The sequence below is a fragment of the Gopherus evgoodei genome, chromosome 9, assembly GCF_007399415.2.
Source record: "Gopherus evgoodei ecotype Sinaloan lineage chromosome 9, rGopEvg1_v1.p, whole genome shotgun sequence".
Classification (NCBI taxonomy): Eukaryota; Metazoa; Chordata; order Testudines; family Testudinidae; genus Gopherus; species Gopherus evgoodei.
Genome location: NC_044330.1, coordinates 24,608,357 through 24,635,212, shown reverse-complemented (window position 1 = coordinate 24,635,212; position 26,856 = coordinate 24,608,357). Strand labels below are relative to the sequence as shown.

General features: G+C 42.7%; 1 protein-coding gene across 4 annotated transcripts in view; it reads right to left on the bottom strand.

Annotated features, from left to right (window-relative positions):
* The window catches only part of VEPH1 (ventricular zone expressed PH domain containing 1), a 182,126-nt gene that overhangs the window by 43,460 nt on the left and 111,810 nt on the right, over positions 1 to 26,856 (bottom strand). For 3 of the 4 annotated variants that reach the window (XM_030576160.1, XM_030576159.1, XM_030576161.1), the window contains exons 10-12: positions 20,984 to 21,123; positions 9,995 to 10,129; positions 1,282 to 1,399 (exon numbers count right to left, since the gene is read on the bottom strand). In XM_030576160.1, the coding sequence (XP_030432020.1) occupies positions 1,282 to 1,399; positions 9,995 to 10,129; positions 20,984 to 21,123 (393 nt within the window). Of the gene's footprint in view, positions 1 to 1,281; positions 1,400 to 9,994; positions 10,130 to 13,130; positions 13,205 to 20,983; positions 21,124 to 26,856 lie in introns of those variants that run through there. The other variant, XM_030576163.1, reaches the window with a different exon arrangement.

Sequence of the window (26,856 nt, the reverse complement as noted above, 5' to 3'; positions counted from 1 at the left end):
CTCTTTGCCCAAACTTGACCCCTTCTGCCTAGTCCGCTCCAACCTGTCCCAGTCCTGGTCAATATAGTAGCAGTAAGGGGATGGAGCAGGCTCTGTCACCTTGTGGTGATGGGCCATATGCAGTTAAGTCAGCACTAGGATCTGTGCGAGGCTCAAACTTGCTCAGTGAGGTGAGAAAGTTTGGAAATTTTACCTGCAACAATTGAAGAAGTCTCTACTGAGCATGTGTTAACTGTGGGCAGATGTTCCCAATGATTGCAAAACAGTGTTAGAATGGGAAATGTCAGGCAACTTTAGTAACAGGCAGTGCTACCAGCTCTACTTATAATGATACCAAATAGAGTAGGTAATTTAAGACACCTATATTTTTTACCTGTACAAACATTTTCATAACTGAATTGTTAAACAGCCTGTTCCCAGAAAAAGTGTGCCAGAAATTTGATCACATTAAAACTAATAATTCTGAGTCAAATTTAAGCCACTTCTTCCAGGATGTGTACTCAAACAAAGAGATGTCAATTAAAGGGCAACTGTTGCATCCCTTCTAGGCTCCCTAAACACCTGCAGCAAGGACATTCTCAGTTGGAACTTGTGGCCTGGGCCAGCATAGACTTTTACATTCATATTCCCGTATCTGGTCACTCCATGTATGCAGATTACTCCTGCTGCACAGGGTAGCTGTAGGACAGGTCAGTATACATGTCTACATTCACTCTGGGTTTACACTCCCACTTCCAACACACAGCTAATAAGGTTCGAATTTAATCCTGTGTCTCTTCAGAAATATCGGAAAGAGAAATAAGGGAAGGGAAGAACTTTGCTGATGAGCTCCAGTTAAAGGGAGAACGTGTCTGCCCTCTTCTTCAGAGTTTGCTGTAGTATTTACCCTCCTAACAGCCTCCCTCTCATAGGCCATGTCTACACAGGGACATGCAGAAAAGTTAAGGTGAATCAATCAAAAGTGTGAAGTCAATGCACATAAATTAAATTACGTTATGCCCACCCCCCCATAGTTTCATTCAGGAGTAGGTGGTCTTTAGGTAACTGCAACTTCATCATCCAAGGATCTGACTGAACTTTCCTGAGTGTCCCTGTATAGAAAAGCCCAACAATGCCATGGCTAGATCTTCTCCTCTCTTGCTACTGCTACATAAGGTGTAGGAATCATGTTACTTTTGGAGACTCAAAGTCTACACTGCATTATCCAGCCAGGTAACGCAGTCTGCCAGAACTGGAACCCTACTACTTGTTGCATGGAAATAGTGATTGAAGAGCCCTTACCTGTTGCCTTTTCAGGATTATTGCACATGAAACACTGCCACCTTCCTGCTTCCTCACAGTATCCAAATAAATCAAAGAACCTCACTTCTTCCAGATGCACCTGAACATTGTCCAGGTCCTAGGGCAGTAATAAAAAAATTCACAGTATGAATGATCCAATTGCCCCACAATTTATTACTTGTTAAATGAAATCATAAGGGTCAGTGCTTCCACCTGATAAAAACTAGACCTGGGAGTTTATAAATAGCACCTGGTGAGCATTGAGCTTTGGGGATGTTAAGGTCTAGTAGAGTCCCTTCTTTATTATGGTTTTTGGCAGCAAACACCCCGTCTGGGTGGATCTATTAAAAACAGGGTGTTTCTTTTCTCTTAACAAAAGCAGCTGAAGTTGCAACTCTTCAGAAGGTAGGATTTGGGGAGGTTTTGATACTCTTCCGTTCTTGCCAGCCGTGCTCTGGCCACTACGACCTGCCATAGCTTCCCGCCAGCTGCAACTTCTTTACTACTTTCAGCCTCTCTCTAGTTTTGTTTGTTTGTTTGTTTGTTTGTTTTCTCCCTGACTCACTAGGCTCCAATGATCTCTAGTGACACTAGGCTGCTGGGAATTTCCTCCCTTTTAAATGGATATGAGGCCACAACAGAGTGTTAATCACTGAATGGTGGATTGAGGCCCACTCTTCTTTAAAAGACAGATGAGAGGGTCTTGTTTGCCAGAACTCAAACCTCAGGTGAGCAGCACTGATATTATGAGGTTTAGTTCCAAAACTGCAGTAACAGGTTAAATGAATCTCATACAAACTGTTTTCCTAACAAACCTTAAAGGAGCCACTAGCCCAGCTGTGCTGTGCTGGACCACAGCAGCGTTCTAGCCTTGCCTTATCTCCTGGCCATGGCTCTAGAGCCAAGGGGAAAAGAGGAGCCAGCTTAGGGTGATGGCCCAATTTTATAGGGACAGTCCCGATATTTGGGTCTTTTTCTTATATAGGGTCCTATTAACTCCCCACCCCCGTCCCGATTTTACACACTTGCTGTCTGGTCACCCTAAGCCAGCTACATCAGCTCTATGTCATTCAGGGACTCCTCCAGTTAGGGGAATCCCCAGCTGGCTGGAGTCCCTGGCTCTAAAGATTCTTTGTGCTGGCAGATAGAGGAAAGCGGTTATATTGCGGGGGGAAATTCGGCCCATTATTTTCACAACGAAGGACTCTCCTGTACCTCTAATATGGAGATAGAAATGTTCGAATATCATCTCCCTCCATAAAAGACCTCATCTCAACCAACTGCTGAGTTTGAAACAGACACATGCACAAATACCAGATACAGGGACATCTGCAAAACACACATTTATTGTCCCAGGGAGAGATGGAAGTCAAAGATGCACATCAGAAAAATCTGCTAATTATAAACATTTAATTTCCATTGGCGGAAACAGGACAAAGAAAGATTCTTCTCTGTCCAAAAGGAGCTGGAACATAAATGTGTTTCCCAGCACACCAAGAACTAAGGACTGAAAAGATGCATCTTAAAAAGTTTTAAAATCATTTTGTCTAATGGAGGAAATATCTATATAAGGACTATAGAAGCAAGAGGTTCTTCCTGTTTTCTACTGATTTCTAACCTGGCCTGGCCTAACATGCTAGCTCCCACTGGACTACATGAGGGATACATTCCTCCTCCCCCAGTTTGGAACCCTTTTGGTTCTGAAACAGTTTCTTTGATATGGGGACTGTACTCAAGCATACCTCAGGTTTGGCGTAACCAGGCTGTCCATGTCTAGGGTGCTTTCTTTCCTGGCACTTGAGCACTGATTCACTGAAAATGGCAAGTAAAACTTGACTACTTTGCTCACTGACCACCATTCCCATACCAGTGGGACTAACTCTCCCTCTACAGGGGAACCCTCTCCATTCCTGGTACTCAGCAGGCTGCTTTGCTCTGAAATTGGAGAGCTTTCTTTACACTGACCATACTTGTTCAGCTGACTTGTCAATGGCAGGATAGCTGGTGGCTACTCAGGCATGAACCACATCAGGTTTTTCAGAGGGAGGCTCAGGTACAATGACCTGAGGCAACAGAGCATAAGCAGGATGGTGTTGGAGAATCAAACAGAATAGGACATGCTCAGCTAGCCTCTAGAAGTTTCCCTGGCCTTTGGTCCCTTGTATCAGTGAAGGAATAGCTTCCAAGAAGGGGACCTGAGCAAAGTAATGGGCAGTGAAGTGCCCTGGGATGTGTGGTACTCTGCCCTGGTGGTGGTGTGGATTCTCTGTCATAGTCTATCACTGGAAAGCTGGGCACAAGGGTGGTGATGCTGCCTCCAGTGTGTCCCCAGGGTCTTCCATGAATGACACATTGTGAAGAGATGAGTTGATAATATCAGGGTTGAAAGGAAAAACATCCCAGGAGGTGCCTTCTCTATGCTCTTATAAGCACCTCCTGGGTGGCTGGAGTGCATTGGCTATGGTGCCAGAGGATGGGAAAAAGGCTCAAGAAAAGTCTGTATGGCAATCAGCAGCTGTTTGAAATATACCATCTTGTGAGGTGAGAGGTAGTCAAACTTTTGGGGCAAGAGATTTCCCTGTCCCTCACCTGCATCATCTGGAAGGTGTAAGGCGACTACTTGGCTGTGAAAATGGGGTATTATTTCTTGATGGATAAAGTGATTTATCAAGTGAAGAAATGGAATAAATGGAAATGACAATTGCTTAAAAATGTTATTTATTTTCTTGCAAAACTACTCAGCAAATAAATCCGAAGGAATCATGTAAGGTTCACAAAATAGCTGCTACATCACTCTTCTGACAAATGATGGCATGAGTCAACACAACAGATTTTGCAATGAGTATAAAACTAGTTCTGTTTTTTATAATGTAGGCTATGTTCTCTGATAAAGAACTGTGAAGCAACTAACCGGAAATCTATGAGGGTATACATCTGGAAAGACTTTATTTCTGGCAAATTTTAAACTGCATTGTATAAATATTTTTTGTGGCATGAACATACAGTATGTTGCTACATAAGATTCTTTGTGTGATGCTAGGTATTTATGATAGTGAGTTGGCTGCACATATTGGCCCAAAATCTGCAGTCAATCACCATGATGCAAACCTGAAGCAATTCTACTGGAGTCAATAGTCTGCTTTCAAGTATACCAGCATTAATCTGGAGTAAAGTCTTCAGTACTAGAAGAGGAATAATATTCCTAGCTACTAATATTTTTTCAAATTATTCACATATTTTTCATTTTTCAGTGACGTAAACAGGAAACTTACTGAGAATAAGTGTACATTTAAGAATGAGAAACAAATAGTTACCAAAATCTGAGCATTTCCTTCATTCCTAATATCTTGATGCTGTATAATCTAAATACACAACAACTATTTAGGCATTGTCAAAAGTATCTGTTAATCTGGTAATTTTAAAATGTTAATTTCAACATCTGTAAATCTCACAAAACAAAAGTAATTCAAACACATAATAACAAAACAGAAAATAAAGAAATTAATACATCGGTGTCAGTAACAATGACATTTATTTATTTCCTTTTATTTAGATTTAATAAAAAAAAGACCCCTACCTAGGCTTCAGGCTCCCTAAGACTTCATTAATATCACAGTAAAATGCCAGTAACATTAACCATTTCAACAGGAATTTAAAAGCCTTTACTCCTAGAATGCCCTAAATTCAGTTTTCAAGACAAGGTTTTAATTCATCTATATCTATGACTGATGCATCTCCATGTGCCACATTGTGTCTAGGTGGTGAACTGAGTGCATTGGAAGCATGGCATCTGGTTATCTTTTCACTTACATCACTCTACCCCAGAGAACCTTCATTGGCTTCAGAGAAGTTATTGGTTTGCCCATTCAAAACACTGAACTAGAGATAAAGTATTTTAAAGTGCTGAAAGCAGCAGCAGCCACATGACACAGAATGTTCTCTGAATTGCTTCCAGCAAGTTGCCCACCCAAGATTATGCTTTCCTGGTTTTAGTGGGCGAATGGTGTAATCAATTTGCCGACAAACCAAACAAGTGAGCAAGCCAGCTGGGCACCCCTGAAGAGCCCAGGGAAGAGAGTAGGCCAACTGGCTGTTCTTGAAGATGTAGATTGTGAAATAAAAGGCAAATGGATCTCTCATCCACCTCTAGAACACAGTGCAAGATATTTTTTTTCCTATGAATTGGTGGGTATTGCTATTTGCAGAGACTTGCTCACATTTCTGCAGGTGATATCATCTATGATTATTATTTGTGCAACAGAATAATAATGCCTAGCACCAGGCAAAGATCTTAGAGCACTTCACAAACATCAAGTCTTAATACCCTTTTTGTGGGTGGGGAAACTGAGGCACAGAGTGTTTCAGTCACGTGCCCCAGGTCACATAAATAAACCACTCTCAGAGCCAAGGTTAGAAAAACCCAGGTCTTGTGGCTCCCCATCCTATACTTTATCCAACAGACACTACTGCTAAGGAATTATTTTTCCAAACAGTATTTATTTTAGTGTGTTAAGAAAGGAGCATGTTATCAAAAACCTAAAATTGTTCACTGCACCCAGTTAACTGATCACAAAAGATTAATGTGCCAATAAAGAGCAGAACTAGATCTCTCTTTGGCATTCTTGTATCACAATGAAAGAGTTCAATGCATGCACGCATACATAGCAAAACAGATACTTAGAGCATTAGTGTCTGTTCACTGCATTCCCAAGTGTTCCTATAAAGCAAACCCTTATTAAATGCAGCTATCTCCTAATCTCTCTCTTTCATAGCTAGACATATATTCTGAACGATTCTGCAGAGATTGCCATGTCTCCAGACTTCAGAAGTAATGGCAAATTACTGAAGGACAGGATGAATAAGGTCTTATCCACCTACCTACTGATTACTTGCAAAAATATTTCAAAATGCTACTGAAATTTGTTAGAGGACAATGCAGCCTGCCTCCTCCCAAGAAGAGAATGGTTTCTTCAATCATTTTCAGAAACCAAGATTTTCTGAATTTCCTAAGCTGATGTAGAACATGTGTCTGTTTGTGACGGAATGTATAGTATGGTGCTGGAATTGCCATGTTTGATTATATTTCGATAGACTCATAAACAGAAAAGAAACAAGGTAAGGAAACCTTTCCCCCTGAAATTTTTGATGAAATAAAACTGCAAGGGTGTCTGTATGTGCAGTGGGGGGAAGCAGGGTATTTTGTTTTTAAATTTACTTTTCCACGTTAGTATTTCTTTTAAGTGTCTATCTACCTGCAGAAATTGGATGGGCCAGCTCCCCAACTGTTATAAACCACTGGACCGCCGTTCATTTACACCAGCTGAAAATCTGGCCTAATATGCTGATCTGTTACCAGAATATTCAAAGGTAGTGCTAGAAAGCTTACATGACTAAGCACTTCATCCTGTCCCTTGGTAAACCCAAGCCTAGAGTTTAGTTAGTTAAGACTTCTAAACCACAATTGCTTTTAAGAAAAGTTATGGAGTCCTTCTGCACAAGGTGCTTGAGCATTCTCAGCTTCCACTATAGTCACTGAGGGTTGAGATTATGTCGTGTCTTGCACAGTTGGATCTATACACAGTATAAGGCAAATTTTTCAACTGAAGCAAACTTTTCTGAAAAAGCAAAAGCTTTCAGGAGAATGTGTGTGTGTGTAGTTACACATTTGCATTTCTTATAGCCACTCCTGGTCATGTCTGAGAGACATTGAAAAAACTGTATTGGGCCAACAGCATTACACTGGACTCTAGCTAGTCTTCTTGGTCTCTGAATTTCACAAGAAATAAAAAGAAATCTACTAAACAATAGATCCAGATCCTGCTCTCAGAAAAGTCAGTAGGAATTTTGCCAATGAAATCAATAAGAGTTTTGCTAGGAGCAATAGCAGGCCCTGTATTAGTAAGCAAACCAAAAACAAAGAAAGTAAACCAGCCAAATGCTGTACAGCATTTTTAAAATCTCAGTTTTAAAATCTCAAGAAAGTCTTTAATGTGTTGCATCTACTTGATTGTTATCCAGCATCCTAATAACAGTGTGTAATTCTACAACTTGCTGAGTTTCCAAAGTCCCATTTTCTAGTTGGTTGGGATCAGTGTTTTAAGGCCTCATCCTCCCTGATTGAACTAACCTTGTTATCTCCAGACTGATTCTGGCCTGCATATTTATACCTGCCTCTGGAAATTTCCATTACATGCATCTGACAAAGTGGGTATTCATACACGAAACCTTATGCTCCAATACATCTGTTAGTCTATAAGGTATCACAGGACTCTGTTAATTTTACAGTTTCTTGATGTACTGTCCCATTAGTTTGGGAACACAGTTAACCAAGAAAGTACTCTTACAAAAAAGGAATGATGAAATAACCCCAAAGGACTAAGAGTAATAGAATTATGCAACAAATACTCTGGAGACTAACACTTTTCTGGATGTGATTGGTAGCGCCCCAGTGTGGCTCATTGACCCACTAGCCCTATTTAAGCCAGGAACAGGAAGCTGTCTAAAGAACTGGGCTCTGGCTCCCGCTCTGGCTTCTGGATTTCCTGGTATTCCACCCGAGCCTGACATTTGGCATTTGCCTTGCTGTTCCAGACCTCCTATGTGTTTCCTGCTTCTTACCCCCTGGTATTCTGACCTGGCCTCACTCTGGTTCCTGACTCATGGTTCTGATCTCCAGATATCCTGTCTCGTGATTGCTAACGCTGGCTTTGACTACAAGGTCAGCTGCCATTAACCTTGGTGTGACACTCTCTGAGCATTATGGGCTCTTGGTATATTAGTGTGGACAGGGATTTGGGGGAGGGAACAATATGGAGCTAGTGGCCAGTCCCCATATGGAAAGGAGATGCACCAGCCATGGGAGCTACTGCAGCTGGCCATGAAGTGGTTCTACTGTAAACACCACTAGACTCTATGAATCTGCCCAGTGCATAGCTCAGTTCTTCAGATTTCATGCTGGGGTTCAATTTGTTCCTAAATATGCAGTCAGAAGTACCTTTGCACCACTTCGGTCGACAGATCTCCTAGTTCATAGTACTGTGCAGGTTACTCCATTCTTGGCAAATGAGCTATTACAAGCTTTATTCTAAGTTAAACAAAGAACAGCTTTATGATTTTGGAAGAAACAGCTTGGATCTAGTTTTATCTAATTTTGAATATAAAGAATCTGTGTGTACATGTGTATGATATGCACGTACTGGTATATGCTGCATCTGGATATGTCATGCAAGACGATCACTTACATTTCAGAACGTTTCCATTAATAACTCCTATTTTCAACCATCATCACGTTAGTAAAATAATAGTTTCAGGCAGACATTTTCCATACTTAGTCTCAGCCTGAGAAATAATATTTTAAAACCACATCTGACAATTTAGTTCATCCAATTTTAGCTGAGATGTAAAAAAAAATAAAAAAATTGTACATGTTGAAGAATATTTCTGCACTTAGCTCAAATACACCTTTGTTTTATAATCCTCTACTGGTCTTTTCCATGAAGTCTAATTAATAGTTTTGAAACAGTTTTCCCTACTATTCCTGAAACAATAAATAACTTTTGAACTGACAGATGGTGAGAACGGAGTGTGTAAAAATCATCATTGTCATAGCATCCAAGGCATTGTGCAGAATTGTGTGAATTTCCACAGGGCAGCTAAACAGTCCATCATGGCAGCTATTCTGACTCTAGCCTTTAAAATTATGTATGTAAATAGGAAAAAATACCTACATGTCTCATCACCTGTTTTCATTCACTTCACTAGCAACTCCCACGAAGCATGTGTGAGGACTTAGGTAAACCTGGAGACATTTCAAAGTATAATACAATATGACACATTTATAGATCCACTACAGAGCTCAGATATAAAATTCCTGCTGAGCACTGGTCAACGTCTTTACAAGCGGGGTGTGGTTTATGTAAGAGAGGGGGCCCTACATCATGAATAAGCCATAGAGTGCCATATGAATAACTGGCTGAAGAGGACTTGGCCAGGCAATGAGTGAAAATACCTAGAAGAAACCAGAGCTATACAGCACTGAAGGCAAAAGAAATTTAGTGACATAAAAATTATTCAGTGCATAAAGAAGCTTCCTTTCAACACACAAACATACACAGAGCAAAAGAGGGTGGAAACAGGTTGTAATTTACCAGTGATGAAAGCAGGGGTTCTCAAACATTTTCCTAATTCAGATCACTTCTTAATAGAGAGATGGAAAGTGAATGGGACTTCTGTTCCTAAGGCACTGTTGAAAATCCCACCTGTGTCCACAAACCACTTCCCATCCTGTTCTCAGTGTCATGGGCCACCTCCTCTCCCAAGAGCAAATGCTTAGCATCTTTTTGGCAACACAGGAATTGCTCACATGGAAAAGTAATATTTAAAAAAATTGCGTCTTTTTAGTTTATTTTAATGTGATTCAGTAGCTAGAAATAAGAAACAGAGGCCACCTGTACTTGATCCTGCTTTGACTTAAGTCAGCCTCAAAAATTCCATCGACTTCTTTGGAAGCAGGATTGGGCCCCATGTTTAATTGCTAAGATATTTATGGTTTGTTGATATTATGTGTGTGCACATGTGTGTAAGAGGTTTGCTTTCCAGTAGTTAAACATAGTACGGAGCCATCACATCCATTGCAAAGATCCACGTAGACCAGTCCTAAAGGTTGGTATAAAATCACTTCTCCATCCCTCTACCCCAAGGAATAAATGTTTACCTTCTGGTGTGGAAATGTAGATTGAATCATCGCAGTTTCAAAACCATGTGTTCCCTTCAGCTGTGTCTTCTCCCACAGGGTTTTAAAAACTTGCACAGAGTTACTTTGTATGGACAAGGGTTCTGGAAACAAGTTCTGGAGAAAATATTTGAAAAGAAAATTTCAATCTGAGTCTTAAAAAATCGTATTGCTGTTATTTAAGAATGATACAACTACACAAAGTAATTGCTGTCCTTGTTGCATCTTATATCAAGAGCAGAATGTCTGACACTAACATTTAAAAAAAATTGAGTTAAGATTGATTTGTATCAATGCAAAGTATATAAATCTGTGAAACTAAATAGTTCCTGTATATTCCATTATTTCTTCTGAGACTATTTCTCTGAACAATACCTGATTTAACAAGCACTTGATTCGTTACATTTTACATATACATATAACGTACCGCTACTACCCTGTGTGCACACACACATAACACTAGTATATAGCAGTGCTGATAGTGGAGAGAGCACTGGACTCAGAAGACCTGGGTTCTATTGCTGGCTCTACTAATAATCTATAGGTGACCATGGACAAGTCACTTCACCTCCCTGTGCCTCAGTAAAGTGGTGTTAATGATGCTGACCAACTCTAAAGTGCAATGACATCTAATGTTGAAAAGCAGTATATATGAACTAGCTATTAGTAGCAGTACCAGCACTCTTATATACTAGTATTATGCCTCTTTTGGTAAAAGACTTCGGATGTGTACATTGAAAGCCCAGTGTAGAGAGAAAATTAACTTCTTATCTCAGTCTCCTTTCTCCCCTCCAGATTCCCCATCCCAATCTAACAGGCCCATATGCCCATTTCTCCCGCAACTTGTCTCCAGCCTTCTTGTCACCCAGTCCCAATTTCCTCCTTCCTGGCTCCTAGTCTTATTTATCTCTCTTCCTTCCCCTGGCTTCCAGGCACCCTTCCCCTCCGCCTGCATTCTCTGGCCCCACCAGCTTGCAGTCCCAGTTTTCCTGCCAGGGCTAATTGTCTCAGTCTCCTTGCCCTGCCAGGCCTTGTCTCCCATATCTCCTCATCCAATCTCAGTCTCCCACCCTCATTTCCTCCCTGGTTCCCCAGCCCAGTGTTCTCACCTGCTAGTCTCAATCTCTTCTTCCAGCCAGTCTCAGTCTGCCCCATCTCCCAATCCCTGTCTTCTTGCCCACCTAGTCCCAGTCTCCCTCCCCAACTACCAGTTCCAATTTCCCTCCCAACCGCAGCAGCCTCCAAGCCCTGCACTTTCCCTTCCACAGGCTCCTTGTTCCAATGTGATCCCCCTGCACACAATCCCACAAGTCTATCTGTCTCGTGTCTCTTCAGCATTTGAATCATGTAGCTTACTCCTTCATGCTGCCTGGGACCAGCAGAGGGCGTCACTGAGCACCCACAAGACAGGCTCCCTGCTCTCAGTTCTGGTATTGATGTAGGGGGACCAGATGTTCCGATTTTATAGGGACAGTCCCGATTTTTTCTTATTAAGCTCCTATTACCTTCCACCTCCTGTCCCAATTTTTCACATTTGCTGACTGGTCACCCTAGCTTGATCCCAGCCTGACCCACTGCAGTCTAGAGATGCAATTGCAGGGAAAGCCTGCTCAGCTCTGGGCTGGAGCATGCCCAATGTGGATACAAGTTTCAGGCAATTTAGCTGCTAAAATTCTAAGACCTTTCTACTGGGCATGCGTGAACTGTGATTTTTCAGAGACTTAGAACTTGGCCAAATTCAGGCATATTTTCACAGAAGTGGCAAAGGCATGTCCCTGACATAAAAGCCACCTCTTGTCAAATTTCTAGTATAGTATAGTATAGTATAGTATAGTATAGTATAGGGGCACCAGAGTGATTCAAAGATGCGAAGAAAAAGTCACTCAGTTTTTTTTTAATATGGGCAAAACAACATATATCCTCCTAGACACATTCTTAGACATGGCTAAACCATTTTAGCTTATATTTTCCAAAACAATTTCTGCTTAAGGGACACCTTTGCATGGAAAATTTCAACCCAAACAGTTACAATTTGGCAAAGTTACAAGCACATGAAAACAGGGTCTTATAATACGAAGTATCAGACAACCTTAAAAATAGGGGGCACTACCAACACTGCCTATTATATAGTTTCACGCCTGAAAAGACCAATTAAGCCAGAGGTGATGCGGCTGTAGAGTTGACCTATATCATCTGATGCAAAATTTGCTGTAGGAAAAAACTTAATAAATAAATAAATCAAACTTGAAAAACTGAACTAGATTTGTTCTTCTTCAGCTGGTCATTACAGTCTAGCATTTTCAGAAAATATCAGTACTTCTTAAATACCATGCTTTCTTCCTCCAAGACCATCCATTATTCTACCTTCATTTCTGTTCTTAATTGGAAAAACAGTCTCCTCTCAAATCTACAAAACAGATCTGAAGTCAAATATTCTGCTCCCTCTATGAGCATAAAATCCAGCCAGTTTGAAATAACAATAAATAATACATATAATAATAGTAATAATAATTTGCATTTCCATAACTGTCAACCAAGGATTTCAAAGCATATTAAAATTATTAACCTAGACTTTCACAATTATAGGGAGAGCAGAAGACAGAAGTCAAGATCTGTTATGGAGATATGAGAGCAAAACTATTCCTTTGCACTCAACAAAAAGAGTATAATAAATGGCAAAACATGGCATTTATTCACAAAAATAAGGTAACTCATGGAATTCCTTGGATCTGGGTCAAAAAGGACTTTTTATAGCTAGCATTTACTGAATGTAGTTAATTATTAACACATTATAAATATATTTTCTGCCAAAATCATGCCTTGTGCAATTCCACTGCCTTCAATGGAGTTAGACCAGGGATGAATTTAGCATGATATTTAATTTAAAAATGGTTATATACACAGTATATAAAAGTTTTTAGAGTTTCAAACAAATGAAAAAGTGTAAATTACAATACATTTACTTCATGTTACTGTACAATAGGTTTGAACAGAGAATACAAAATAATAAGAATCATCATTTTTTCACAGAAGAGCATATAAACTGCTGTGTGTGCAATGTATTTGCAAGGACACAAAACCAAATGTTACTGACTTGATCTTGCATGTCTGAAGCCAATGGGAGTATTGCTGTGGACTCACTGGCACCAGAATCAGGCTTTGGATGTTCAGCAGTAATTTTTACTACAACTACTTCAAAAGCAATAGAAGAATAAAGCTTCAAGAACCCCGATATTAATCAGTAATTCAGAATAGAAATAAAGTCATAGACATAAAAGATGGTAAAAAAAGAACATAAATTCCTAGGGAAATAAGGACTAGATCATGGTGTTACGACAAGCCCCCAGGAAGGGGCAATGTGGAATTTCACTACCCCAGGAGCACTCCAGGGACAGATTGAGACTCTGAGGTGTGTTTACACGAGAGCTGGAAGGTGCAATTTCCATCCCAAGGAGACATACTTGTACTAGTTCACATTGCACTGGCATGCTAAAAATAGACTGTAGCCCTGGTAGTGCAAGCGGCAGAAGGGGCTAGCCACCCTAAGTATGATCCCGTCTGAGACGATGGGTTTGTGCTCAGGGCAGCTAGCCCCTCCTTCTGTTCGTGCTCCCACAGCTGCACTCCTTTTTAGCACACTAGCTCAATCACAGGTATGTCTCCTCATACTGGGAATTACAACTCCAACTCCAATGCAGAGTCACTATGCAGTCCCTGCTGCCCCCTTGCTCCAAGAGGGAAATATTCTAGTCCTAGCAGAGTTTACATCCCCTTCTAGCCCGGCTCAGCTTGGCCAGCCAATGCCTTGGAGAGGCAGAGCCAAGATTCCACTTATTGTTGCAGTCCTGCCTGTCTACTACCTGTGCACCTGCATGGGAGGGTGAGCAGCTTCCCCTGCATCAGTTGCTCTCACACACACACACAGACCAGATGGAGATGGCCCACGCAGGGGAGTGCTTTATGCCCCTTTTCCCCCAGAATGGGTGTGAAAGGTGACTCATGATGAGCCCTATACGTTCTGGGATCTATTCTCTTCTGGGTACAAAAGGGGTTACACATGGGACTTCCCATGTATAGATGGAAGAATGTAGTCTTGTGAGTTTCTAGCATAGTATAGATGGAGTATATTCCAGAAGTTGAAAAAAAATACATGCACAGTACACAACAGCCCATAGAACAGGGGTGGGCAAACTACAGCTGGGGCACAGGGTCATGGGCCTCATCACACGGCTCCCAAAAGCTGCAGCATGGCCATGCTCTGGATCCTATGTTCTCCAATGGGAGCTGCAGGGTGGTACCTGCAGATGGGGTAGCGTGCAGAGCCACCTGGCCATGCCTCTGTATAGGAGCTGGAAAAGGGACCTGCCATTGCTTCTAGGAACCACTTGAGGTAAGTGTTGCTCGGACCCTGCATCCCCTGAGCCTCTCACCACGCCCCACCCCCTTGCCCCAGCCCTGATCCCCCTCCCTCTCTCCAATCCCCTTGATCCCAGCCCAGAGCATCCTCCTGCACCCCAAACCTCTCTTCCCCAACCCCACCCCAGAGCCCGCACCCCCAGGCAGAGCCTGCACCCCTTCCCTCACCCCTGCCCCAGCCCGTATCCCCCTCCTGCCCTCCAAACTCCTCAGTCCCAGCCCATGGCACCCTCCTACACCTCAAACTCCTCATCCCCAGCCCCACCCCAGAGCCCGCACTCCCTCCCACAGCCCAACCCCAATTTTGTGAACATTCTTGGCCCGCCATACAATTTCTATTCCTTGATGTGGCACTCAGGCCAAAAAGTTGGCCAACATCTGCCATAGAAGACTAATCATCAAAAATGTAGAGAGAATAAACAGATAAGAAACAGCAACCGTATATGAGCTGCTATGACTAAGATGAGCCAAAATTTAAGGGTGTCAGCTTGGCAACAGCATTTTTAATTTAACAAATGCAATTACCCAAGATATGAACGTGAAAACCACAGTAAAGCCAAAGTGTAACTGGAAAGGTCATGGTCCAGGAGTTCTAAATGAGGTGAGTCTCCAAAGGGGGACAAGAAGGTATTAAGAAAAAAGAGGAGAGAGAAAGAGAGAGACGAGGAACAGAATGCAGACAGAAGGGGTGGGGGATGATGGATGGGAAATCTGTTGAGAGGGGAAATATTGCAAAGCTTATTGTCTTAGCTCAATAAAATACTGCAAGGGTCAGGCCAAAGTGCAATGTGATCTTGGTGAAAGGGTTAAAGCAAGACATTTTAAAAAAGAAAAAATATGAGGAAAATGTTAAGCATGAGGAAATAAAGGTGGAATTAAAGATGAAATCATCACTACAATTGATTCAAAATATACAACAGAGAGAAGGAGAGGACTGAAGTCATTTTGTTAATATCTAGCAAGATGGTGTGTTTTTGGCATCAGACTATATATGTTAATAAAGAAATAGACTGTTTACTCCTCTAGTATGTGTCTCCCTTGTTTCTGCTCTTCCTTCTCTGCTCATTCTCATGAATTTCAATGCATCTTTTCTGATCTTTTTCATCAGCTATTTCCATTGCTCTCATTTTTCTATTGTGCACCATTGTATTCAGGTTATTTCTCCCTGAGGCCACTCTTTCACTTTTTCTTTTTCCTTAAAAGACTTCTCTTTTCAAATTCAGTCTCTTTCTTCAACTTCTTGTTTACTCCTCTTTATTTTTAACTTGTTTGGTCTTCTCTTTCCTATTTCTCTTTCTGTCCTTCTTCCTCTTCTCCCCTTTTACCTTCTCTCTTTCCCTGAATTCTCTCTCTGCCCCTCAAACGCTAGTATCTCTCCCTTTCCCTTCCCTACTTCCAAGAAAGAACCAGCCCCTTAAAGCCAGCAGATCACATTTCTTCTTTTCTCCTCCTGGGCTCTAGGTAGTCCAGCTGGGGCAGACAGTAGCTTGCCTCTTGCTCAGTGTCTTAGTTGCTCCCAGATCTTTGCAGGGTGAGTACTTAAGCCCCAATCAAGCCAAGCACCTAGGCATGTGCTTGACTTTAAACATGCACAGCCCTGAACCTTCTCCCATCTGACACCCAAAAGCTCAGAATATAAACAAACATCTCCAGGTTAAGCTCAGAACCCATCCCCAGGTTCAGAATTCTTCCCCCTCCTACCTAACAACCATCATCATCTGGCTCAGACTCTCCCCTCCCCATATCCCCACCAAATCAGAACACCCACCTATTCACACCCTCCCCCCAGCATCCTCCAGGTGTGGAAAAGCAGGAACAGGCAGCAGAGGGCATGTGATCGTGATTTGAAATAGCCTCACATAACAAAGCCTCTATCCCCACTCTGTAGCTTCCACCCTGCTATTTGAACCCATGTGCTGAAGGAAGCATGTGCAAACAGTCATGCACTCTGCTGTGCTGTGCAAAACTGTGTTCCCTGCTCTGTGTCTCCTCCCTCAGCCACCTGTGGTCTATGTCCTGCAGGGTGGTAATTCCTCAGTGTCACCCAGCTCTATCCCTTTAGGGGCAGAAGCAGCTCCAAATCCTAGTGGCAGTGGGTGGTATTGTACTTTGCCATACCGTGCTAAACTACACAGCTGTGACATTGGTGGGTTTACCCCATTAGGCCCTAGTGACCTGCTGGCTGCCACAGCACAGATCACTTCTCAGAGTCAGGTTCAAGATGAATATGCTCAGTTCCAGAACCAGCTGCTGGCAGTGCTGAATTTAGACTGGAGATGACAGGGAGGGCTCAGCTCACTGGTGCTACCATAATCTGCTCGCTGGTATGTCTACTTGAAATGAAAGAGTTAAATCAAAATGGTTCTTATTTCTGATTTGCATTTTTCTGATCTTTTGGGTACTTACTTCTAGGACATCATACAACATGTAGGAGTATCTTGATCTGTTAAATCAACCAAATGTCCAAGGAATACAATTTACAGTACCATATGTGTTTGAATATTCCCATGGTAAACATTTAGCCAAGGTCAAGGGTAGTGTTAATTTAATACCTGATCTATCCTCTATCCCACTATGCCTTGCACTTGCGGAGAGATTTGACCCAATGATCCAATAGGTCTTCTCCATCTCTAATTCCTAAGATTGCAATAACATTGGGCATGCTGCATCTTTAACTACTATATATAGTTTATGAGAAGCTGATTTGTTTTATTACGAATACAAGAAAAACATCATGATTCATCTTTAATGGGGAATGCAGATTTGTTTTTCTTTCATAACTTTACATTATTCAAAATAATGCGCTCTCTCTCTCTCTGTGTATATATATGTTCCAGATAAGCATGATATTCGAGGATGCTATTCGAGGAAGGACTGCTAGGCACAGATGGTGTTCACCTTTCGAGGAGGGGAAAGGCCTTATTTGCGCACAGACTGGCTAACCTAGTAAGGAGGGCTTTAAACTAGGTTCGACGGGGACAGGTGAGCAAAGCCCACAGGTAAGTGGGGAACAAGACCTGGGAGATGGGTTGGAAACAGGAGGGAGCACGGGCTATAATGGCAGAGAGAAAGGAGGGTCAGGGCAAAGCTGGGAGGCAAGATCAAACCAGTATCTTAGATGCCTATATACAAATGCAAGAAGTATGGGTAATAAGCAGGAAGAACTGGAAGTGCTAATAAATAAACACAACTATGACATTGCTGGCATTACTGAAACTTGGTGGGATAATACACACGACTGGAATGTTGGTGTGGATGGGTATAGTTTGCTCAGGAAGGATAGACAGGGGAAAAAGGGAGGAGGTGTTGCCTTATATATTAAAAATGTACACACTTGGACTGAGGTGGAGATGGACATAGGAGATGGAAGTGTTGAGAGTCTCTGGGTTAGGCTAAAAGGGGTAAAAAACACGGGTGATGTCGTGCTGGGAGTCTACTACAGGCCACCTAATCAGGTGGAAGAGGTGGATGAGGCTTTTTTCAAACAACTAACAAAATCATCCAAAGCCCAAGATTTGGTTGTGATGGGGGACTTCAACTATCCAGATGTATGTTGGGAAAATAACACCGCGGGGCACAGACTATCCAATAAGTTCCTGGACTGCATTGCAGACAACTTTTTATTTCAGAAAGTTGAAAAAGCTACTGGAGGGAAGCTGTTCTAGACTTGATTTTAACAAATAGGGAGGAACTCGTTGAGAATTTGAAAGTAGAAGGAAGCTTGGGTGAAAGTGATCATGAAATCATAGAGTTTGCAATTCTAAGGAAGGGTAGAAGGGAGTACAGCAAAATAGAAACAATGGATTTCAGGAAGGCGGATTTTGGTAAGCTCAGAGAGCTGATAGGTAAGGTCCCATGGGAATCAAGACTGAGGGGAAAACAACTGAGGAGAGTTGGCAGTTTTTCAAAGGGAAGCTATTAAGGGCCCAAAAGCAAGCTATTCCGATGGTTAGGAAAGATAGAAAATGTGGCAAAAGACCACCTTGGCTTAACCACGAGATCTTGTGTGACCTACAAAATAAAAAGGCGTCATATAAAAAATGGAAACTAGGTCAGATCACAAAGGACGAATATAGGCAAATAACACAGGAATGCAGAGGCAAGATTAGAAAGGCAAAGGCACAAAATGAGCTCAAACTAGCTATGGGAGTAAAGGTAAACAAGAAGACTTTTTATCAATACATTAGAAGCAAGAGGAAGACCAAGGACAGGGTAGGCCCACTGCTCAGTGAGGAGGGGGAAACAGTAACGGGAGACTTGGAAATGGCAGAGATGCTTAATGACTTCTTTGTTTCGGTCTTCACTGAGAAGTCTGAAGGAATGTCTAATATAGTGAACGCTTACGGGAAGAGGGTAGGTTTAGAAGATAAAATAAAAAAAGAGCAAGTAAAAAATCACTTAGAAAAGTTAGATGCCTGCAAGTCACCAGGGCCTGATGAAATGCATCCTAGAATACTCAAGGAGTTAATAGAGGAGGTATCTGAGCCTCTAGCTATTATCTTTGGGAAATCATGGGAGACGGGGGAGATTCCAGAAGACTGGAAGGGGGCAAATATAGTACCCATCTATAAAAAGGGAAATAAAAACAACCCAGGAAACTACAGACCAGTTAGTTTAACTTCTGTGCCAGGGAAGATAATGGAGCAGGTAATTAAAGAAATCATCTGCAAACACTTGGAAGGTGGTAGGGTGATAAGGAATAGCCAGCATGGATTTGTAAAGAACAAATCGTGTCAAACTAATCTGATAGCATTCTTTGATAGGATAACGAGCCTTGTAGATAAGGGAGAAGCGGTGGATGTGATATACCTAGACTTTAATAAGGCATTTGATACGGTCTCGCATGATATTCTTATAGATAAACTAGGAAAGTACAATTTAGATGGGGCTACTATAAGGTGGATGCATAACTGGCTGGATAACCGTACTCAGAGAGTAGTTATTAATGGCTCCCAATCCTGCTGGAAAGGTATAACAAGTGGGGTTCCGCAGGGGTCTGTTTTGGGACCGGCTCTGTTCAATATCTTCATCAACGATTTAGATGTTGGCATAGAAAGTACGCTTATTAAGTTTGCGGACTATACCAAACTGGGAGTGATTGCAACTGCTTTGGAGGACAGGGTCAAAATTCAAAATGATCTGGACAAATTGGAGAAATGGTCTGAGGTAAACAGGATGAAGTTCAATAAAGATAAATGCAAAGTGCTCCACTTAGGAAGGAACAATCAGTTTCACACATACAGAATGGGAAGAGACTGTCTAGGAAGGAGTATGGCAGAAAGAGATCTAGGGGTCATAATAGACCACAAGCTTAATATGAGTCAACAGTGTGATACTGTTGCAAAAAAAGCAAACCTGATTCTGGAATGCATTAACAGGTGTGTTGTAAACAAGACACGAGAAGTCATTCTTCCGCTTTACTCTGCGCTGGTTAGGCCTCATCTGGAGTATTGTGTCCAGTTCTGGGCACCGCATTTCAAGAAAGATGTGGAGAAATTGGAGAGGGTCCAGAGAAGAGCAACAAGAATGATTAAAGGTCTTGAGAACATGACCTATGAAGGAAGGCTAAAGAAATTGGGTTTGTTTAGTTTGGAAAAGAGAAGACTGAGAGGGGACATGATAGCAGTTTTCAGCTATCTAAAAGGGTGTCATCAGGAGGAGGGAGAAAACTTGTTCACCTTAGCCTCCAATGATAGAACAAGAAGCAATGGGCTTAAACTGCAGCAAGGGAGATTTAAGTTGGACATTAGGAAGAAGTTCCTAACTGTCAGGGTAGTTAAACACTGGAATAGATTGCCTAGGGAAGTTGTGGAATCTCCATCTCGGGAGATATTTAAGAGTAGGTTAGATAAATGTCTATTAGGGATGGTCTAGACAGTATTTGGTCCTGCCATGAGGGCAGGGGACTGGATTCGATGACCTCTCGAGGTCCCTTCCAGTCCTAGAGCCTATGAGTCTATGATTAATTAATGGTCTTTATTTGGAAATATATTTAATATAACCATCAAAAGAATCATCTTAATCAATAGGTGAACAACACTGATCAAATTCTGATGACCTTACTCAGAATTTTACCCTCTGGGAGTTTTGATTAAGGGGAGCTGAGCATCTCCAAGTTCTACTGAAGTCTATAGACCTGACTCTGCTTCCACAGAACTCAGTTGAAGTTTGACTATTCATTTCCACGGAAGCAGAATCGGATCTTGACTTTAATGGGAGTTTTGCCTGAATAAGAATGACAGATTTTGGTCCCATGTTGTTTGTACTTCAGATTTCTTAATTTCATCTGGGCATCTTAAATTTGTTATATTTAACAGAAAGCATGCACTCTGTCACACAACATTATGTCAGTCTACTGCAAAGCACTGGATAGTGGAGAGCTTATATGTAACTCTGTCCACTTCTGAGAAATCAGAAGGGGAAATTCAAAGGACATACACATGTACAGTAACAGTGATGGAGATGATAAACATATCTAAATGAGTTACCATTAAAACATTGTTTTTTTCATGTACAGTTTATTGAGGTGCCACTATTTATATGTATTGCACACACCTGCTGAAAGAGAAACATGATATGGATCCATAGCTGAGGCTGTCGGCTGATGAGAGTAAAACTGGATTTACTGTATAGGCAGTAATGACCCTTCAGGGGGCAGCTGAAGAACAGTTTTGCTACACAACTTCTAACAGTATCTAGAAACAAATATACACAATATTAACATCAACTACTTAAAAGAGATTTAACTACCTGATATTACTTTACACTTAAACATGCAATGCTTCTGGCTATAGGAAACTACTATTTTCATATCTGAAATATACCGATTATGTCTTCATTTTTTAAATGATATTTTTCACTTTGTCACATTTCAACGTTTTTTATCCAGATAAGAGTAGCTATTCATTTAGTTGGTATCATTAGTTGTCTGTAAAACTCAAAATGGGTGAAATTCAGCACTGCTCAGAGGGCCAGCACACAGGCAATGTATCACTTAAATTGAATATAAGCCACAATAAGTAGTGCATAGGCTCTGTACAGATCCTGTGCACAGGACTATATTTCCCCCACGGAACATCTAAAACTCCACTGTTGTGCACCTTATATAGCCCTTTATCACTGACTCCACAGAGCAGAGTTAGGCCTTTAGTGTGTATCACTTCCTTCTTGTTAAAGAATGCTCTGAAGCTTGTATTTTACACTCAGAGTCTTGCTTATTAAAACAGACAGATATATTTAAACAACTCATTCTTATTTAAAAGAGTTGGTTGAAAGAGCATCCCATGTTAGGTAGCAACCAAGTGAGACTTTACTTTTGGTCCAAGTTTATGCAGCTCTCACCCAGGCTTGCTCAGGCAAAAATTGATTTCAAAAGGGGTTACGCCCAAAATAATGAATTCAGGACTTTTCCCTTCAAAAACAAAAGCTGAGCCATTATCATTCGCTAGAGCATTGGCTAGAGCAACCCGCTCTGTCACTGAATAGATTGACTGAAAGCCACAAAAAAGTTAAATATATTTACAATACCAATATGCATGCCACATGTTTATTATACAGCAGTACTTAATACAGTCATCCTAAAGGTTACAATAAGAGCAGTATTGTTCAGGGTTCAATGAACAATTTGGCATTCTGAGTCTGTCATCAATTTAAAGGACTTCGGGCTCTATAAATGTCACTTCTCATCACGTGTATATAAAATAATCATCTTCATAATAACACATTGCTCGTAAATATCACCTTCCAACCCAGGATCTCAAAGCACTTTGCAAATATTCACTAATTAAGAGTCACAACCCCCAAGTGAGATAGGGAATTATTGTACCATCATTTTACAGCGTGACTTGCTGTCAGACAGGGGCAGAGGCAGTCCCTTGCTCTAACCTCTAGACATCACTGACATTAGTGCAAATACAAATATTTTCATAGAAAAAATAATGGAAAGTTTTAGTTTTGGGGGTGGTTTAGCATTTAAAGGTTGATGAATGACATGGGGAAGTTTGCAGAAACATCTATACATTCATAGGTGTAAAAACATCAAATCAACACTTGGAATAGAGATTAGATCGTCTCACTGGAACAGACAGACTCTCCCCAAAGGTCACAGCTTGATTGGCTGGTTGCAAGGTTATGTACAATCAAAATAGAGAAGGTGTTTTTATTTTTCACAGACCTTCATTGCTCACTCATGTTTTTCTATTGAAACCAGTATTGGCTCTGTATATTTTTCTCAACCACATTCATATTAGTTATCCATAAACAAACCATGGTGGTGACATGCAACTTGAAAGCACCCTCAGTTTGACGTTCTTAATTCAGATGGCTGTATGCACCGCATAATATATTATAGTGTGATTCTGATCATATTTATGCTAGGTTTAACTGGAATGGCAGCACAGACACAGCCCTTTAGATGCTTGTTTCCATTTTTGCAAAATGTTGACTTGGAGGCTTTGTTGAAGGTTGAATTCTTTGTCCTGGCTGTGCTAAGCTCAGTGCAAAAATGCAGGCCACAGCTGTGACTTTCCACCATCTTTGCATTTCACCCATTGATAGAATGGCTGGCGGGGACAGCCAGGCCCCCAGTGTAAATAAGAGCAACTCTGATGGTGCTTTAACTTATGCTCAGTTGCGTATCACCCTAAGAGGCCATTTCAGCAGCTGGGAATAGCCAGATCAAACATGCTCATTCTACATCCTGATCCTCTCCATCTATAACCTTCACACTGGAGTATCACAAAGGAGCCATAATATAATGGGGAATCTGGCCCTGAGATTTATTATTCAGTCAGTGGACCCATCCAGCAATCATTCTGTGCATGCAATGCCCATTGATGCTAATGATATAATTGAGTAAAGGTTGGCAAAACGAGGGATGATTTTGCACAATTTAAATCCCATTTATATGAACCCTCTCCCCAAGATTAAGCAATATTTAAACAAAGACATTTTTAATAAGGTAGGTCTTAGAGGGTCTAATTCTCCATGGAACTGCATCTTAGTTTGTTATGTCTGTGCTGACAGTGTAAAGTACAATCAAATCAGACTTCTCAGCTCATTTACAATGATGGTTCCATTTGATATGCACTTTGTACAAGTGTAGATGACTTTACAGAGTGCAGGCAGTGCAGAATCAGTCCTAGAACATCAGTTTTCCTCCACGAGAAAGATAGCTGACATCCATTCTGTCTTCATAAGGCCTGAGTGCAGGGTGTGTGTGTGTGTGTGTGTGCGACTGCTGTGCTACTTTCCTCACAGCTGCTATCCATAGACTGGAATAGCAGACAGCCCTCCTTGCTAGTTGATGGAGCCACCAGCTCCATATATATGCCAACATGCCATTCCTGACATGCTATTCTTGACATGCTCAAGTGACCTTCTTGTGCCAGTTTAAGCAGGGACAGTTCAGAAACCTTTTTGGGGGATGAGAAGGGCTGTGCAGATACCCCTATATAACTGTTCACCCAGTGGGCTTCATGTGCAGCTCCTCTGAAATCATAGTCCTTTGCACCCAGGGCAATATCGTCCTTAGTGACTAACTTTAGGAAAAGACACAACCTTTCTAAACTCCCCAAGCTTCACTGCAACAGAAAGAAGAGCAGAGTGCCTCTCTATAGCTTTGTCCATTGGCGCATTTTACTGCCAAGAATATGCATTTAGGCCTTGATCCAGCAAAGCGTGTAAGCATGTGCACAATCAGAGGCGGCTCTAGTTATTATGCTACCCCAAGCATGGCAGGCAGGCTGCCTTCAGTGGCTTGCCTGTGGGAGGTCCCCGGTCCCACGGATTAGGCAGCATGCCTGCGGGAGGTCCACCAAATCCGCGGGACCAACGGACCCTCCGCAGCCATGCTGCCGAAGGCAACCTGCCTGCCACTCTCACGGCGACCGGCAGAACTCCCCCCATGGCTTTCCACTCCAGGCACGTGCTTAGCGTGCTGGTGCCTGGAGCCACTCTGTGCATAATCCCGTTTAAGTCACTGGGACCACTCTCATGTGTGTAGTTATGCAAAGCACATGCTTTGGTAGATTAGAGCTTTAACCTATTTCCAATGGGGTTACTAGTATTACAGGTTTTAGATTTTGTATTAAAATGTAACTATTCACACTAATATAAGAGTCAGCTGAGAGAACTTGTGGCATATCACATTCAGTAGTACAGCATAATTCATTAATATTGTTTAGTTCATTACCCTTTTTGGCACAAAATATTCCTGAAAATTGCCTAGCTACCCATAGCAGGCATTTTTTCAAACACCCAGCTACTTCTATACTGATTCTAACATGCTACATTTTCATATTTAAGAAGTTTATTGAAACACAACATGTTTTTAGAAGTTATAATATTATCCCACACAAAGATTTTCCTTCTCATCTACTGTCAGCAGTATTGCATCAAATACATGTCATTAATTGCTATTTCCTATTGTAGGGGTCGGCAATGGGGGCTGCGGGAAGCGGTGCAGGCCGAGGGATGTGCTCGCCACTGCTTCCTGCTGCCCCCATTGGCCTGAAGCGGCGAACCATGGCCAGTGGGAGCTGCGATCGGTCGAACCTGGGGATGCAGCAGGTAAATAAACCAGCCCAGTCCACCAGAGTGCTCCTCCTGGCGGGCTGTGGGCCAAAGGTTGCCAACCCCTGTCCTATTGTAACACCTCATCATATAGCTGCATATTTTTAATACAATGTTGCATTTCTATAATCTCTTACCTGGGGCTCCCAAACATACATTACTTAAACCTCACAGTGTCATTGTGAGGTCAATAAAAGACGGTTACTCACCTTTGTAACTGTTGTTCTTCGAGATGTGTTGCTCACATCCATTCCAGTTAGGTGTGCGCGCCGCGCGTGCACGTTCATCGGAAACTTTTTACCCTAGCAACTCCAGTGGGCCGGCAGGTCGCCCCCTGGAGTGGCGCCGCCATGGCGCCCAATATATATCCCTGCCGGCCCGCCCGCTCCTCAGTTCCTTCTTGCCGGCTACTCCGACAGTGGGGAAGGAGGGCGGGTGTGGAATGGATGTGAGCAACACATCTCGAAGAACAACAGTTACAAAGGTGAGTAACCGTCTTTTCTTCTTCGAGTGATTGCTCACATCCATTCCAGTTAGGTGACTCCCAAGCCATACCTAGGCGGTGGGGTCGGAGTGAGAAGTCGCGGCACGGAGCACTGCAGTTCCGAAGGCCGCATCCTCCCTCGACTGCTGGACCAGGGCGTAGTGGGAAGCAAAGGTGTGGACCGATGACCAGGTCGCTGCCCGACAGATTTCCTGGATGGGCACACGGGCGAGGAAAGCCAGCGACGACGCCTGCGCCCTGGTAGAGTGTGCAGTCACACGGCCCGTAGGGACATGGGCCAAGTCATAACAGGTCCTGATACAGGATGTAACCCAAGAGGATACCCTCTGGGAGGAGATAGGAAGCCCTTTCATACGATCTGCTACCGCCACGAAAAGCTGGGGGGATTTTCGGAAGGGTTTGGTCCTCTCTATGTAGAACGCGAGAGCCCTACGGACATCCAGCGAGTGGAGCTGCTGCTCCCTGCCTGAGGAGTGAGGTTTTGGGAAAAAAACCGGAAGGAAAATCTCTTGGTTGACGTGGAAGGCTGAGACCACCTTGGGCAGAAAAGCAGGGTGTAGTCTCAGCTGCACCTTGTCTTTGTGGAAGACCGTATATGGGGGGTCTACCACAAGAGCTCGGAGTTCCGACACCCGTCTAGCTGAGGTGATAGCTACTAGAAAGGCAGTCTTCCAAGAGAGGTAGAGCAGGGAGCAAGTAGCTAACGGCTCAAAGGGGGGCCCCATGAGCCGGGACAACACCAGGTTAAGATCCCAGGTCGGAGCAGGGGGACGGACGTTAGGGAATAAACGTTCCAGCCCTTTAAGGAATCTCGACACCGTCGGGTGAGAAAAAACGGAGCGACCGTCCGCACCCGGGTGAAAGGTGGAGATAGCTGCTAGGTGGACTCGCAACGACGATAAGGCCAGACCTTGCCCTTTGAGGGACCAAACATAGTCTAAGATTTCGGTTACCGAAACTTCCATAGGGAGGAGATTTCTCTCTACGCACCAACAGGAGAAGCGTTTCCATTTTGCCGAATATGTGGCTCTTGTGGACGGTTTCCTGCTGCTCAAGAGCACCTCCCTCACAGGCGTGGAGCAGCGCAGCTCGGAACCAGTCAGCCACGCAGGAGCCACGCCGCTAGGTGCAGCGACTGCAGGTCTGGGTGACAGAGGGCCCCGTGGTCCTGGGTGATCAGGTCCGGATGAAGGGGCAGGGGAACTGGGTCGGCTACGGCCAAGTCCAGCAGCATGGTGTACCAGTGCTGCCTGGGCCATGCCGGGGCCACCATGATCACGAGAGCCCTGTCTCTGCGCACCTTCAGGAGGACCTTGTGGACCAGAGGGAACGGGGGAAACGCATAGTACAG